Here is a 17,150-nt window from a genome sequence, read left to right as displayed (position 1 = left end):
CATTTTCAGATCTGCTTCTTCCAGGTAGGTTCTCATTCCTTTGCCCTGCATCCTGGTTCATTTTAGGAGTTTTTTAACGGTTGAATGGGCCCAATTGGGCATTTTTTATTTGCATGGGTGCGCCCTCGGTCAGCGCGGAAATTGCCCACCGGGTCGCGCTGACCGAAAAAATAGCCAATGTAACCAACTTCGGCTCAGCGCGGAAAAGGCGTGTTCTTCCGCGCTGACCTCGCATTTTTTACACAGAGCCGCCATTGTCATCGCGGCTGTCCCTAAAACAGCCGCGATGGCGCGGAAAAGTTTTGTTTTTTAATAAATGAACGTAAATTTCTCCATGAAAACAATTCTGATTGTTTTTTATTGTTCATGCAGGACATCATGGCCTTTCAATGGCAAGAGAGAGTTCACGATGTAGAGGATGTGGCTGCTTGGGGAGACGTGAATTGCTGCAACGCCATGCGGGCGTGCGGATTCATGAAATTCTTCCTTACGCCGCGTCTGAGGGCCCAACATGATCTGCTGGAGCTGCTGATCAGGGCATGGAACCCGGTGGACCAAAAATTCACCATCTGTGGTCACGACATTGAGTTTGACCACATGGATATCTTTTTCTTGACTGGGTTGTCGCGCCGAGGTGCGAGGCCCATCTTGGAGGGGCAGCGACCTAGCGGCGGTACTCTGGATGACCTGATGGCTGAGGTTTGCCCGGGGCGGTGAAAACGCGGAGTGGGAAGTGCTCGATCCCCACAGTGAGAGACATAGTGCTGCGCACCATCCTGTTCATGGTGACCCGGGCGGCAGGTAGCATGGCGAATCACGAGGCGTCCAAGACCCATCTCCTACTAGCTCTCGAGTGCCTCGAGCCTACCGTGTTTGATTGGTGCACGGCAGTGGCCAACAACATGAAGAGGCAATTGAGCAACTGCCGTCGTGGGGAGACGAAGCAGTTCGGCTATGGATCGATCCTGGTCCCGCTCATTCTGGAGCGAGTACCAGCCATGCGACTGCAGTCTATGGCTGTGGATGCCCCCAGAGATCCTCGAGAGACGAGGGCCTCACGATGGGCTCGGATTATGCCACGTGGGGGTGGCGGCCGACCACATAGCTGGGGGGCATTTTTCAGAGACTGGTTGGACCAGCAGGAGATCTTCGTACAGGATTGGCCATATGCGGGGATGGATTTCCGCAATGATCCTGACTTGGTGCTGCCTCCGGGTGAACAGTGGGATGATGCAGGTATGACACTTTTTGTCTTTTGAGTTTTGTATTGTTTTTTAATTTTTTATGTACATGTCCTAATGAATGTCTTGTCATGCAGATGTGGGGCCTACTAGACCGATTGGCCTGGCTGCCACGGCACGGAGAGAGGGCCCGGGAGCCGGAGCTTTGGCCTTAGCCCCTCCAGGGGCCAACACACCAGAGATTGTGGCTCGCAACCTTGAGGGGTTGCTGGAGGGGGTGCCGGACTTCCAGGGGGTCGAGGAGGTTCCTGTGGAGGATCAGATCCACACAGTGGGTGTGGAACCCAGAGTGCACCGCCTTCTGAGGCGGGTGGCACGAGCGGTTGTGTACTACAGAGAGCACCATCCAGCCGATTAGTCACCTAGGTTTTATTTCCACTATTTATTTTGAGACATTATGACTCAGATGTATTGAGATTTTGGGACATGTACTTCTATTTTTGAGCGCCTCAGTGCGCCACACGATATATATATATATACATACCGATTTTGGATGAGTCGTTGTGACATGTGATGATGTGTTATCTTGTGTTATGCGTTTGTTCAGTACAATTTGTGATCTTATGTATGAATTTGCACGACACTCGACTCATGGATTTTATATGTTTAATGCAAGCTTAAAGACACACACGTGCAAACTATGCTTGAAATGATTTATTTACATATGCTTATGGTCTTACTATGCTGTTCTATCCTTCCTTGTATGATGTTTATCTGTTTCGCAAATGTCTATCTAATACACGATTTGCCAATGCATCAGTCAACGTATTTAATCGTCTCGGAATATGCTGATAAGTAATGTAATCGAAATTCCGTTCTAACAATCTTACACGTAGGTACAACCTTAATATGCGCTGGTCTCTGACGGAATATCGCCTGTTGAGTTGATGGACAACCAGCTGGGAGTCCAGGTTCACCACTAGCTCTCGGATGCCGAGGTCAACTGCTTCGGCAAGTAATTCTATTACAGCACTGTACTCGGCAACGTTGTTAGTGGTACGACCTAGGCATACACCCTGCAGGTTTATCAACTCCCCGTGAGGATCGTAGATCACCCACGCTGCCGAAGACAAATTACAAGTACTACGGCAGGCACCATCAGCGAAACCAACATAAGGAGTACGAGACATCTGCGCAGGAAAGAGAAAGCATAATAAGGGGCAAAAACATGCCTTCACACCAAAGCAAAAGAAACTCATGCAGTAAAAACTCAAAAACACACGTATATACAAAGTGATTGTGAGCAGCTATGCATAGTACTTCTTCAGATACAGCCCATTTCGGGGCTTGTCAAGAGGATTTCCTTCATAATCAATCAACTCATATGCGCCCTTTTGTAAAACACGTTTCACGATGTAGGGACCTAACCACATGGATTCGAGTTTTCCTGCCCCCAGCTTATCCTTAGCTTGATCGTAGAGCAGTACTAAATCTCCCTCAACAAAGGAACGAGGATGAATATTCTGATCGAAGTGAGCTTTGACTCTCTTCTTCTGCGCTTCGATAGCCAGAGAGGCCAAACGACGAGTCTCGTCTAACCGTTCTAGGTAAAGAAGCCGTTCCTCCACCGGAGTGGTGTTGGGAAGCAACTCGACAGCTAATTTTAATGAAGGAATTTCACATTCGACGGGAAGGGTAGCCTCCAGTCCATAGACCAGTTGAAACGGGGTGAAACCGGTGGCATCCTTCACAGAAGTCCGGTAGGCCCACAAGGCTGGGAAAAGCATTAGATGCCAGTTTGACTTGTGTGTATTGACGGTGCGTTGAAGCATGGTGATCAAAACTTTGTTCACGGCTTCAACTTGACCGTTAGATAACTGGATAGGTGTTTGGAGAGGGATATGTGGGAGACATGAAGCAAACTTTCCGAGACACGTGGCCATTTCCGAATGAGGAGGGAGGAACGAAGAGCGATGGTGGTGATCTGACCAAGGGAGCTCTTCGGGAGACATAGTCTCGATAATAGCCTCGTCGGATGGGAATGATTCCTTCAGGGGGTCCGAAGTGGCCTTCTCTCCCAACCAAGGGAAGGTTTCAGGTGAATCGGGAATGCTGCCTGGAATAGCAGGTTCGGAGGTTGAAGCCGATGCAGCAACTATTTCGATGTAGTTGAGCTCGGCTGGGCTCAACGGCATCATCTCGCCCCAGGAGTCTTCTTGATTCACGAGAGGGAGAACCCATGGATCAGAATGCGTTGTGATCATGTTAACGGAGGCGAGATTTGGAGGTGGGAGGGGAAAGACTCCCATCAAGGAGGGATCTTTAAATAATCCGGCACCCACACTCTCGAGCGATTTGAAGGTATGCTCCACGAATGGTACATTCCCTTCAGAAGAGGAAGCAAAAAAGGACAGCTGGTCCACCGTGACGATTTTTCCTTGATGGGGAAAACGAACGACACGGAATAAGGAGGAAGCCACGGCTTGCATGGCATAAGTCCAGCTTCGTCCTAGAAGGAGGTTGTAAGTGAGATTAGCGTCAACGACTTCAACCTCGACTTCTACAGTTTTCCCTTCTAAAGAGATAGGTAAACGCGGGAGGATACCAAGTGGACGAGATTCTCTTCCATCGAACGCCTCTAGGGTGGTGGGAGACTGGCTCAGAGCAGGCGAACCAATAGCCTTCCAACAAGCAACCGACATGATGCAGGTTGAGGCTCCTTCATCAATGACAGTACGGTGAATCGTCTTGCCTTTGATGAGAACTTGTATAAGGAAGGCCACCTGATGAGGCAATCTCTGCGTGAAACCTTCGAGGTCAAAAGAAATTAGATCCGAATCTGCCGGGTCGATGCCACCAATTGCTGATAGCAGGGACTTCCTCTGGGAGGGGCAGCTCTGGAGGACTTCTAACGCGGACATAGCAGAGGGAGCCTGAGCTAAGTCCTCAACAATGCTATAATGCTGAGCGGCACGAGCATTGGGGTTATAAGATGACTTCCTGAGTACACCTTTGGGAGGGGGTCGGGGGATCGTCTCGGTGCTGGGCCGTTCAATGTGAAGAGGGCCAGAACTAGACGCGGGAGCGCTGGAGGGGACCTCCGGCTCCTTCCCGGCTGAAGATGGATATTCTTTCGTTCGAGTCGTAACGTGGACGGGGATGGTTCCCGCCATGAATACTTGAGAACCGAACGAGGAAGAGGATTGAGAAGGGTCTGCCACCTGATGCGTCTGCTGGGATGGGAAAGGCTCTTTAAGCACGGCGGGGGACCCTGAAGCACCTTTTAAAAGCCGACTAACCTCGGACCGCCTGGGGCAGTCCTTGGTGTAGTGATCCTCCTCACAAATGAGGCAGGGATACTTAGGCTTCCGCTTGGCTCCTTCCTCGGCGGGAGGTTTAGGAGGATTCTGCTTAGGTTGTCCGGATTTTTCTTTGGCCTTTCCTTTCTTTTTGCCTTTCGAGGATTTGTCTGCCGCGGTGGACTGAACGGCATTTACCTCGGAGGTATTCCCAGGAATAGATGGGCTCTGAGAAGCATTCTCGTTAGAGGCGTTTTGTTTCTGCTTCCCAGAGTTTGCGGTTGATTTCTTACTTGATGAATTCACGGAGCCAATAACTCCATCAACAGACGGTTTCGGTGGAGCTTTGGTTTGTCCGTGCCTCGGGGCATCTGGCAAATAGTCATACAAAGTACCTGACTGAGAATATACTAAGTCGAGCTATTGAGCTCGCGCAATCGCTTGCTCTTCAGTTACACACGCCCCCATTGCAATATCTTTGGCAATTTTAGGGACAAAGGACGTGGTAAACCAGTCGATCAGGAGTTGATTGGGAATCCAAAATTTAATCAAACGACGGCGCCTTCTCCATTCATGTATATGATCAGAGATGTGCGTTGCCGTATCCTGTTTCAGAGACGTGAGCAAATGGGTCCCAGTCTCGTACCGAATGGGTAACTGAAAATGAGTAAGAAAGGCCATAGCCAACGAGTTAAAGTCTGAAAACATACCGCGATTAAGTTCGATGTACCATTTTGCGGCTGAACCAGTGAGGGTCCTCTGGAAGAGGCGCAGTCGGATAGAATCATCAAGCCATGAGTTAGATGAACACCAAAGGTGATATGTCATTACGTGGGCTTGAGGATCCTCTCCGGCTTTGCCGTCGAACTTTGGACAGTCACCTGGTATTTTGGTCGGAACCGGTGGCCAATATGAGTTATGCAAAATAGGATCGTTTGTTAACTTGGACACATCGGGTAGTTCCAACGTAGCCAAAAATGGTAGCTGCGGGTTGAAGGACATCTGTGGCTGAGGGTTCGAGGCAGTATTAGGGTTCCACCCAGATTGGGGTTGCCCCCACGAACTTTGTCCAGACGGACCTGGCCCGAAAGGACCGGCCGCATAGGAATTTTGTCCCGATGGACCTGGTCCGAAAGGACCTGGCACATAGGGAGTTTGTCCGTAGGAGTTTTGTCCGTGTGCAGACGACTGTCCCTGTGTTTGCCCCCCAGCTCCCCATGAATTAGCAGCTTGCCCGCCAGGTTGACCATATTGATAATTTTGATAGGGAGTGACCTGTGGTTGCTGATAATTTTGGTAAGGAGCATACTGATTTTGCCCCTGGGGTTGCTGGTAGCCATGTGACTGCTGGGTCGCATACGGAGCCTGGTAGGCAGGCTGCGTTTGATATGGAGGTTGATAACCTGTTTGAGTCTGAGGCCCAGAGTACTGTCCTTGAACCGGTTGAGGTTGGACCACACGTCCCGAAGGTTGACTTGGTCGGATTCGAGATGGACCTGGTTGGCCAGCAGGATAGCCTTGCTGAACGCCAGGTTGTCCATGTGCCACCAAGGGTTGTCTTCGCGGAGCGGGTGGTCGAATTGGTTGGATAGCTGGTTGACGCCGAGGCTGGCCAGCTTGTCCAGGTTGACGGTGAGGGTAGACCCCGGGTTGATTTGGCTGTATAGACGGTTGGCCCGTTTGTCCCCCACCGTAACCGGGTTGGGAAGAGGGTTGGGCTTGCTGTACGGCAGGCTGCCCTCTTTGGTATATAGGCTGGGCAGAGGGTTGCCCCCCTTGCCCAGAAGGATTTGCGATTCGAGGGGTAGGTGGGCCCTGTTGAACATAGGGTTGTCCACCCTGGCCATAGGGATACCCTTGCTGGACGGCTGGTTGATTTGAAGGATTGTAAACTGAGCCAGTTTGTCCAGAGGGGTACCCTGGCTGGAAACCAAGCTGGTCTTGAAAAGACGGTTGCTCTGGCTGCCCAGTAGGTTGATTCTGATATGGGTATGGCGGACCTCCCATGTCCATAGGTTGTTCCTGGTAAGGTTGACCTTGTGGATGCCCAGATTGTCCTGGGTCAGGCAGGCCATACAATGGTTGCCCTTGAGGGGGCTGCACGTAGAATGACGGGTCCTGATTGGGTGGTCCTATGGGCTGCCGAGGAGGGTCTCGGTTTCCAAAGTACTTAGTAGTGTGGTCATACATGACATTCAAAGATTCCTCGTTCTCTTCGAAAGGGCGACGAGGGAGACCTGAGATTTCCTCAAGGAACTCACCATTTGCATCGAAGAAGAAAACAGGACCATCGTAATCTGGGTCCGTTATAGGTTCCCCATAAGCATCATACGGTCCTGATCCTGGAATGCCTCCAACAAAAGAACCAGCTTGAGGAACTTCAGACGAGGGAATCGGTACAGCACTGACGACCGGAGTCGAACGTGCTACACAAACAGTAGGTTGAGCGGGAACTGAGGTGACGGGCGGGTTGAGCTCTGACGTGAGGGGTGGGAAAAGAGGCTGCGAAACAAAAGGGCCGATCGAGGCAGCGAGAGTAGGATCCCATATAGTGGTAGAAGTTGTTCTAGCATCATACCTATCCCTTAGCGATTGATATCGTGGAGGGAGGGGAGATGAAGACGGGATCGGGGTCTCAATGTCTGTGACCGCGGGTGTCTCGATGTCTGTGACTGTGGGTGTCTCACCCGTGCTGGAAGCTGCCCCCTCCATCGGAGATGACATACCTAAAGGGGTACGGGGGGTTTGGGGGGTATCCCAATCTTCTTCCCAGACGGGATTCCAATCCTCCAAGTAATCTGGGTTGCCTGGGGACCGTGCGTTGATAGGCTGGATACTCGGAACAATGGGAAGAGTACCGCCTACAACTGGTACCTCGGGAGCAACAGAGGATTGAGAACCTTGGTCACTTATACCGGAAGTTGATGGGTCAGCCAGGGTGACCAGACCCCTTAGAACTCTTAAAGGAAACTATCGATAAAAGCCTACTCAAAACTATCGCACACAAGACCTAGAAAAGGTGATGTTATCGTGGCCAAATTAATTTTAAGACGCAAGGACCAAACTTGACCTTTTCATATTTCAGGAGTCGAGAAAAGGACAAAGATGACTCCAGTCTCCTTCGAATGTTTAATGAGCACGAAGTGACAAGACGCTCACAGGCACCTTTTCGTTTAGGGGGTCCGAAAAGGATCAAAAGCGACTGCTCTGGAACTCTAGGTAGAGGGTGTGCCAAACTCTTCGCAAAACCACAGAATACTTTTTAGGGTACGGGTGGTCAATCTTCGTGAATGATGTGTTCACTGCATTGCGAATTGTAGGGCGGCCGACTCGGCTTCCTATGGATAAAGGATAAAAGCCTAGTGGGGTCTCCCTATATACTCGACGGTACGTGGGAGCGCAGTCCGTATTAGACCACTATCGAGTCACAGAAGGAGGAATCACCCAACCTAATGTGAAACAACAGTGACTATGTTTTAAGACGCCGGAACACGTCTCTAACCTAGACCTCTAAATATTTGCGTTTAGTTCCAATGCGTTTTTAGATTCATTTGGTTCATTTTATAGTTGATCTTGAGATTAAGTTTCGATTTCAAGCTCTATCGTATGTTCGCTCACAATTACTTAGATGCAATCTATATGCAAAAGAATTTCGTTTCGTTCGATGAATTCTAGCTACGAGAGAGCAAAGAATTTTTTAAACAAAACGAATACAAACAAACAAGCAGCTAAATGCAACTAAAGCGAGGAAAGGAAACTTTTCTTTTGAAAATGCAAATCAATGAAATGTTCTTTTCCTTTTCGAATTTTAAAGCAAGCTACTAATTCGTTTTCTTTTCAGTGACATAAAACACCTAAAGGAATTTGGAGGAACTTGAACACCAAGTAAACTACTTAATGAGAGCACACAAAGTTCCCGAAAACACTCAACCAAAGTCTCGAAATCAAAAGGAAACAAGGCAATGCACGAGCTATGTGATCTAAGCTCTGCAAAACAAGCAAGGATCGCAAGCAAGGAGGAAGCGAAAAAGACCACTTGGAAGCACAATCCAATACACTCTGACAATCACTGAAAAAATGCGAAAACGAGTCTAGAACGAGCTGGTCAATCAAGCAAACAGGGATCCTCACGGGAGGCTTGACACACACACGGCCACTAGATGTCCTAGGGTTCAGAGTGCGCAATCAATAGAGAAAAGCAAACATCCGACGGACCAGAGTCGCAACCAGTCAATTAGAGACCCAACACAATCCAGTAATCGCAAAAGTAAGGATGAAAACACGAACCAAGCAGCGAGAAGGGAAGTTGTTTGCAAACTCAAAACCAAGCAAAACGAAACCCTATGGAGTTGAGCTCCGTAATCAAACAGTTCAAAGTTCAGAGAGTGAAAAACAAGTCATCAGACAAGTGGGGAGAAGAAGGGAAAGTCACAGCAAGAGGTTTAGGAGGTCAATTTGGACAAAAATGAGTTTTTCAGGCTCAGCGCGGGTAGCCTTCAGCAACTTGGCGCTGACAGGGGGAGGCCTTTAGCAACTTTGCGACGTCAGCGCGGAAAGTCAGGGAAAAAGCGCGCTGCCCTAGAAGAAACGAGGTCAGCGCGGATATAAGGCACACAGACGCGACGACCAAAATCACAAAGAAGAGTGGGCGCGATGTCAGCGCGGAAGAACACGAATAAAGCGCGCTGCCCTTGAAAACGAGGTCAGCGCGGCTGTTAGACGTACAGGCGCGATGAAGAGAAAACCAAAGAACAGAGTCGCGATGTCAGCGCGACTGTTCCGAAATAAAACGCGCTGAGAGCAAAAAACAAGGAAAACCGAAATAAAACTTCCCAAACCAAAGGCAGGAGCTTTTCAATGATAAAAATGCTTCCCAGAAACGCCCAGAAAGTTCATAAGCAAAAAGACAATCCCAAAAACTCGAAAAGAGATCAATCAAAGCCAAACACAAAAGTGGACTCAAGAGACAAAAAGGCTGATCCCCAGCGGAGTCGCCAAATTGTTGGAGAGGTAAATCCCCTCTACGGATAGAGGCGATCCCTACTAGCCCAATAGGGGTCTAGCAACAATCACACAATGCTGCCACGCATGTTCCTAGTTACACTTAAACAAGAAGTAAAGAGCACCTACTTGGATTCCTGCGCTGTCGTTGGACGAAGAGATGTCTCCTTCGCTCCTTCGCTTCGGCTGGTCACAATCCTCCGCGATCCCCGCGAACGGACACCTGCACACACGAAGAGAAGGCAAACGCAAGCGTGAAACCTAGTAAAAGTAACTATATGCCAGTCAGAAAAGACATAATTCACATTTATCCATTGCATAAACAAACGAGAATGGAACAATAATAGCAGTCATCTATTATTAATCAGAATAGAGAAGAGTACAACCAAATGTTCTGACGTCGATAAACTTCTCAGGAGGGATCAGTCAGCATGTATCTCAAGCATTCACCTTTGAGGATGGTTCTCCCAAGACAAACAACTCTCTCTCTCTCACACAAATGTCACAAACAAACTTCCCCAAGCAATCAATCACTTCCACTCCTAACACACCAAACCTATAGCAGCAATCTGAGCACTACAAGCTCTGTACAATCCAAGCTAAGTCTAGCTAGTTCCCACTAGTTTCTAACTAGCTGCTCATGGTAATGGTGGAAGTTTATATAGGAGAAGGAGTCTCCTAAAAAGGTGGAAGGATGAGCTTATCTTCAAGGGGAGTAGTTGCAAAGGGTCGAACAGACATGCCATAGAAGGGAGTCGATATTCACAAAGCTAACAACCAAGCCTGGAGAGATCTGGAAGGCTGGTTGTTTGAACAAATTCGCCCAAACTGGATCAGCGCGGATTATATGGAGACTGCCGCGCTGTCAGCACATAACAATAACTGAACAAGTCATGTCAGCGCGGAAGAACACGGGAAAGCCGCGCTGTGCGTCATCGCGGAAAAGTGATGTTCTTCCGCGATGGCAGCGCACGAAATACACTGTGAGGCGCTGGTCATCGCGGTTATTTTAGGAACAGACGCGCTGATGCACAAAACTTTGGAAAAATGGGTTTTTAAGCCAGTTCAGGGATCAAACACTTAGTGATTGTGACTTCTGGACACAGCAGGGTGACTGACAGGAAGGCAGTGATAAATTACTGTGTAACACCTATTTTATAAATAAGTGAAAGTCACTTTTACAATGGCACTTTATGAGCTACTCACTAAATTGTAACTTAAATAAAAGATAAAGATACTTTAGAATAATAAGTGACTCACTTTTATAATGGGTGAAAACACTTTTACATAAAGTAACTTTAAAACATAAGTTACATGTGTATTTTCGAAAAATAACTCAACAAAAAGAAAGACTTGAACTTAAGACCTCTATTCTCATAAAGTAACTTTGGACCAAGTGAGCTAGTTTAAAAGGTTAGTAATTTTTTGAAAAATAGAAAGGGGTTTTTTTTAGTCACTGAAGCTTTGGAGTGTGTGCTTACTTGAAAAAGCCCTTTTTGCCTACAAAACAAAAACACACAACCCAACACAGACATGCAAGAAACACCAAACCTTATGGCTTGAAGTTAGCTTTCGCCATAAACTAAATATTTTACTCAATGTTTCTGATTTTCCGAGATCACACTAAGGCACGGCGGAAAAGAGCATACGCATGAGAAAAAACCTTCCTTTCTGTTTCTGATTCGTCCATATCGCACTGAGTCGCAGGGCAAAGAGCATACGCAAAAATTAAAGGTATAGATCTCGCAATAAAAAACAGAGAGCTGCATAAACCGAAATAAACAGAGAGATAAATAACTAAAACTGCAAATAAACAATATATACCTCCAGATCTTAAAAATGACGTATCTAGGGCTATCGGAAACCTTTTCGCGTGAAATGAAAGGGGTTCCTCACTGGAACAGATGCTCCTAACACAATAGAGCAGTCCTTTCGGCCTGAAAGCGGTCAAAAACAGTAGATCTAGGAAACGACAGTCAGATGCAGTCATACCAGCTTCGAATTTGGATCACCAACGGATGCGACGCTCAAATAGCTCTGATACCATGTAGGAATTTACAGGGTAAGTTCCACAGATAGAACACCAAAGGACACTCTCACAAATAGATCACAAATCAATACACCAGTATTCTTGACGTGGTTAAAACCCTCAAAGAGGGAAACAATCCACAGCCTGAGCCAACACAGCCACTTCAGGCAAATTATTAATGTAAAAGAAAGAAAATTTACATAAGCTTCTCTCATGAACGATCACCTTACAAATGACCCTCCATGCTCTTTAAATAGAGATCATGGACCAATCAGGTGTTAAGCCACAAATCAAGTGTCGGTAATGTTGTACTTGTTTCCCGTAGGTAGTCCTTGCCTGCAAAAACTACGTCAGGAAACCAACTCAACTAGCCTTTAAGTTCAAGCTGGCCCTTGAACTAGAGGTGGCTCCCTCAGTTGTTACGAGGCTTTGCTTAACGTTGTTCACCTGTGATTGAACAATAGCCTATGAAGCACAATGGCCAGATTTATGGTTTTAATGGGGATGGTTGGCGATCAATGATAATCCCTAATCATGATTAAAGGCCTCTCTCATAGGGTCCCTTCTGAAAGTGTCAGCTTCTAGCCTGACAGAATGGCTTAGCTTTTTCAAGAATGATGGTAGAAGAATGTAAGGAGATTCCTAATAATTGAACAGTCAGACTAACTACTTAACAACTAGGGAAATTTAGATGCGTGTAGAAGATTTCTACAACCCAACAAAAACATATTCAAAGGTAATAGAAGGCTAAAGTGAAACCAATTCCAAGAGGAGTTATTTCAGATAGATAGTCTAATAAGCTAATCTCTTTTAATGGCTATCAGAGAACATAAAGCAAAAACCAATCAAAGAGGAGTTATCTTGGACAAAGAGTACAATAACCTAATCTCTTTCTAAAGGTTATGATTTTGCAGGGAACTACAGAGAGATTAAGACTTAATCTACCTTACCCAGACCTTCCTACAATTGTTTTGAACATATGTAGAAACAAGTTATGAAAACACCAGAAAAACATACGAGAAACACAAAATTCAGTCATAACTAGAGCTGGAAGGCTTTCATTAGAATTCTAAAAGAGAAGCTATTACATAGTTTAAGAGCCTTGGCATCAAGAGCCCACCCATATTACTTCAATTGATGAAGTATTTATACAATTTCCTCACAAAATATCTTGATAAAAATATCAAGAGCTATTACAAATATCTAAAAACTGTATTACAAAAATAGAACACAAATAAATGTAACTAAAACTATTTAAAGAGTTCTTGTACTATCCTTGAGGATTTCTGTTGATAAAGAAAATAAATTTGAATTTGATTGCAACTCATATTTGATGAGGTGGCCTCCAAGTCACTAACTCTCTTTGAGCTTTTTCCTCCGGAATTTATGAAAAATAGGGTCCAATCATCCCTTCAAATATCTCAATCCGAGCTAGCTATGTGAACACTGAGAGAGGTTTTTGTAGTATAGTATCTTAGGAACAAAAACCTCCTCCAATTTTCCAAGATTCATCTCTGATTATCCACAATAGTTTATGCAAAAAGGTGGCTTAAATAGGACACTGCACAGTCAGAAAAATAGGCTAAACATGATGAGAGTGTATCTTCCAAGCCCTAACACATGTATGAAAAGTGAGATAGGTTTTTGTATTGTGGAATCTTATGAACCAAACCTCTTCTAGTTTCCAAATATTCATCTTTGTTTAGTCACAATATCATCTGCAAAAAGGTGACTAAAACAGGAAATTTCTGGAAAACATGCATTCAAAGATGCATTTATATCTCCCAAACCATAATAGTTGTTAGAAAACTAAGAGAGGTTTTTGTACATGAGGATGTTATCAACAACAACCTCTTTCAGTTTTGGAAAATTCTTTCTCAGATGTTCATAAACCATGTTTGAATTTAATTTATTACATCATTTAATCATGTTTAAATGCATGATTAACTAAATCAACCAACTAGTGAAACTTAAATTTACATTTTGAGAGTGCATTAACTCTTGCAGACCCATTTATTATTTCCAAACTACTAAAACCTATTATATCAGCAAATTTAAATTATCAAAACTAATCATGTTACAACAGGTAATACCGAGGAGAGAATGAACCGTCGGATCACTTCATGTCTAGAACATATCGTGACCATCGAATTGTAAGTTACAAAAGTACATATTAAAAAAACACACTTTACCTAACTCTACACTAGACCAAGTTATACTTAACTATTTCCTATGTGTCAGAATATCCTAACATTCTTCATATTAGATTGCCAGCTAGGCGTTTAAATTATTGTACTCGAATTTGTTGTTGAACATAAATAATAAAACCCTCATCTGCTGCACCGGTTTTCCCAAGTTGGGTTTCTCCAGGGACAATTGTCCAAAAATATTTGTGTCAATTTTATTGTGTGTGTGCTAGAATTTCTCAGTTTCCAGTGTTTTAGTTTCTGCAGTATTTGTATGGTTAAAATTGCAGCTTTGATTTTATTTGTTATTTGGCATAGTAAATAAACTCCGGAATTAATTTTTGAGTTAGAAGAATAATCTCCAGTAGCTGCAATAGATAGAATTTTCACAACGAACCTATAACAGTACAGAGAAAAGGATGCAAAGGATATGGATTTTATGACAACAAGACTCCTAGAAAAGTTAAACTTATATAATGCATGATTACTGACATTACCTATTAGAAATAACAAAAATCCAAGTATAAACGGTTGCCTAATTCAATATAAGATATATAAGCAGTTTCACTTGCACCTTGAGCATGAAGAATGAATTCCAATGCCAAAGGGAAAATATACACACCACAAACCCTGAAATATCACAATACTTCTTTGCAGGATACATAGACGGTGGAGATTCAATATTGACATCTGGAAACACAAAAATCACACTACAATAAGTCCATCACATATTCATATTCGTTGCAATTGCTCCGACTGCTGCATTGCATCTTGGTAAGCTCATTGAGAAATGCCAACAATAAAAGACATTTTAGAATGCATTCAGAAATTAGTTTAAAGTTTAAACAAGACAAACAAGGCTCTAGCAAAATGGATGTTTGTCATTTAAATTGAAGTTGTCATGGTATATTACAAATTTACAAATAACACAAGGAGAGAGAGAGAAAAAAAAAGTATTTTGTAAAAGGCACATTACAGGCTGGGTACAAGTAGAGGATACAGATTCTTTAAGCTCATCTAGGTAGAAAATATTTATTTTAACAAATGGATAAATGAGCAGATAAGATTCATCCAATCAAATTACGGGATAGGGATACGTAGAACATGCAGATTCCTTAGTCCCATCAAAGCAAAATATATATATATATATATATATAAATGAACACATAAGACTCATCAAATTTTAAATCCCCAAGAATTCAAAGATTGTTTTGTTTCCATCAATTTCAGAATATATTGCACTCAACCATCAAATGCTTAATCATACAATTATTATTTTCTACTTGTAATTGTACCCAAAAAAAGGATATAGGATCACAGATACAACGAACATAACATATTTATTTTAACGACTGGATAAATGAACAGTTAAGATTCATCCAACCACATTAGAGGATAGGCACACGTAGAACATGCAGATTCCTTAGGCCCATCAAAGTAGATCATGTTTATTTTTATAAATGGATAAATAAACAGAGAACAGTTGCCAAATTTAAACCCCTAGAAATGTGAAGATTTTTTTGTTTCCATCAATTTCAAAATATGTTGCACCCAACCATCAAATGCTTCATCAAATAATTATTATTTTCTACTTGTAATGTTACCAGAAAAAAGGAAATAGTCACAGATACGAATTTTATAAAAAACTATCAAGATGAAGAAAAGATTGCGCAGTCTAAAGATCCATCTACAGTAATAAATTGACAAGGGAGTCAACCAGGTGTTTAATTGGTTAGTAAAGCAGGGGTATTGTTATTTCCCCCAGAGGATCAGATCCCCCATATATATGGTCATCACTTGTGACACTTCTCGCCCATGCAGAAAGGCCATTTCATGTGGTTCAGATTGTTACCCACCAAAAAGTGGGTAAACCCTAAGAGAAAAAATTTCTCCTTTTCAGCCAGCTAGCAGCCCTATCTGATCAGCACATAACATGATGCCAGGATCCTCCAGCTATTGCTTCGGTCAGATGTTATGAGCATAAATATATCAATAAATAATAATATTAATACTAATTAATGAAGAGACACATGAAGCGACATGTCTCTATGAAAAAACATGACTCCATATGAAAGAGCACTCTTGCCTAGCTATATATACAGAATCCTCATTGTACAATCATCCATTCATACTTTTATATATATATATATATATAGATCCAAATGGATACTTTCATATTCCAAGTCTTCTGAATTAATTAACTTGTGAGTCAGGGTTGGCTATCACATTTGGTATCAGAGCCAATCTAATCTGGGCATTGACCACAAGACTTTATTTTGAGGATTTTACCGACATACACAAAAAAAATCTAGGGTTTCTCTGATTCGAAGCCTTTGACCCCCAAAGAAAAACAGAAGGCAATTTAAAATATATATATATAGACACAGCTCCTACTACAGGGTTAGGTGGCAGAGTTGCAGCGATTAACTTTTTATTTATTTATTTATTTAATTAAAATATATATATATATATAACTCTGCAGCCCAACCCTGTAGTATCCACCACCAACCTTGCCACTGCCTACAACTCTGTCATCTGAGCCCTATACACCATTTGTATGCTTACTAGCCAAATTTCACCCCGTCGCCCGTGCAGTTGCCATACACAGCCTGCATCCACACCATCACAGCGATCCGTACACTGGCCACAATTTTCATCAGCAAATTAACCAAGACAACCACCATTTTTTCTCCACCGTACGACCATACACTCATTGTTGAACATAGCCACCACCAATCCATATGTTAACAGTCGTTGTTCCATACATCGTTTACCCGTCATCGTACTGCACATGTAATTGGCCGTACACAGACCACCATTTTAATTGTTGTACAACCACCATTACAAGTCATGGTACAGCCAAAATTGAGGGTTGTGTTTGTGCCTGCCCACTACCACCAATTCATTGTACCCTCTTACCATCTATATTGTGCCATCAACTAGCTACGGCCACTAGTCGTTGTGTTCATACAACGCATCCCATCATGTCCTATTGTCGCACTGCCCAATTACAATTCATACACCAATTAAAAAGAAGAGAGAGAAATTAGCATCCAATTTGTCCACACTAATATGTACAGTCGCACATGTATGATAGTACAATTGTAGGTAAATCATTCCTAACTAGTGCAGCCATATAAATTAAATGCCTAGTAAACACCGATAGGCATCAATCCATAAAAAGCATCAAAACACTTACTACATGATACATCTCTCACATTGCTAAAATAAAAAACAAAACAAAAAAAAAATCATAAAGACTAATTAAATTATAACTTTATTTTAAATCATTATTATTAATAATAAATAATAAAATGAATTAATATATAAGTTAAACATATATACATTTAAAAAAACATGAGAAAGATTCTTAATCACCACCACTTTTCCATGGTGATCCTTAAGCTGTAAATGACCTTCTTTACAATATCATGAGCCAATACCATCAATTATC

The 17,150-nt window shown here is 43.5% G+C and overlaps 2 protein-coding genes across 4 annotated transcripts in view; one reads left to right on the top strand and one right to left on the bottom strand.

The window, feature by feature from the left end:
- The window catches only part of LOC149257122 (protein EIN6 ENHANCER-like), a 116,921-nt gene that overhangs the window by 34,183 nt on the left and 65,588 nt on the right, over positions 1-17,150 (bottom strand). For 2 of the 3 annotated variants that reach the window (XM_089413622.1, XM_089413619.1), the window contains exon 3: positions 14,271-14,386. In XM_089413622.1, the coding sequence (XP_089269748.1) occupies positions 14,271-14,386 (116 nt within the window). The remainder of the gene's footprint in view (positions 1-14,270; positions 14,387-17,150) is intronic. The other variant, XM_089413624.1, reaches the window with a different exon arrangement.
- LOC149257123 (uncharacterized) lies at positions 720-13,992 on the top strand. Its single transcript, XM_089433834.1, has 3 exons — positions 720-1,236; positions 1,319-1,512; positions 13,987-13,992. The coding sequence occupies exons 1-3, from the start codon at positions 783-785 to the stop codon at positions 13,990-13,992; spliced, it is 654 nt and encodes a 217-aa protein (XP_089289960.1). The 5' UTR covers positions 720-782.

Source organism: Pinus tabuliformis, chromosome 6, assembly GCF_031772625.1.
Source record: "Pinus tabuliformis cultivar Carrire ecotype Pingquan chromosome 6, CPIR1, whole genome shotgun sequence".
Classification (NCBI taxonomy): domain Eukaryota; kingdom Viridiplantae; phylum Streptophyta; class Pinopsida; order Pinales; family Pinaceae; genus Pinus; species Pinus tabuliformis.
The sequence above is the reverse complement of the archived record's forward strand: the minus strand, read 5'-3'. Positions and strand labels throughout refer to the sequence as shown.

What these genes read in the sequence shown, in the direction of transcription:
- LOC149257123 (XM_089433834.1), top strand. Translation starts at nt 783, where the DNA reads ATGGTGACCCGGGCGGCAGGTAGCATGGCGAATCACGAGGCGTCCAAG. An exon ending in TGAACAGTGGGATGATGCAG is followed by an intron (nt 1,237 to 1,318) that starts GTATGACACTTT and finishes CTTGTCATGCAG; the next exon opens with ATGTGGGGCCTACTAGACCG.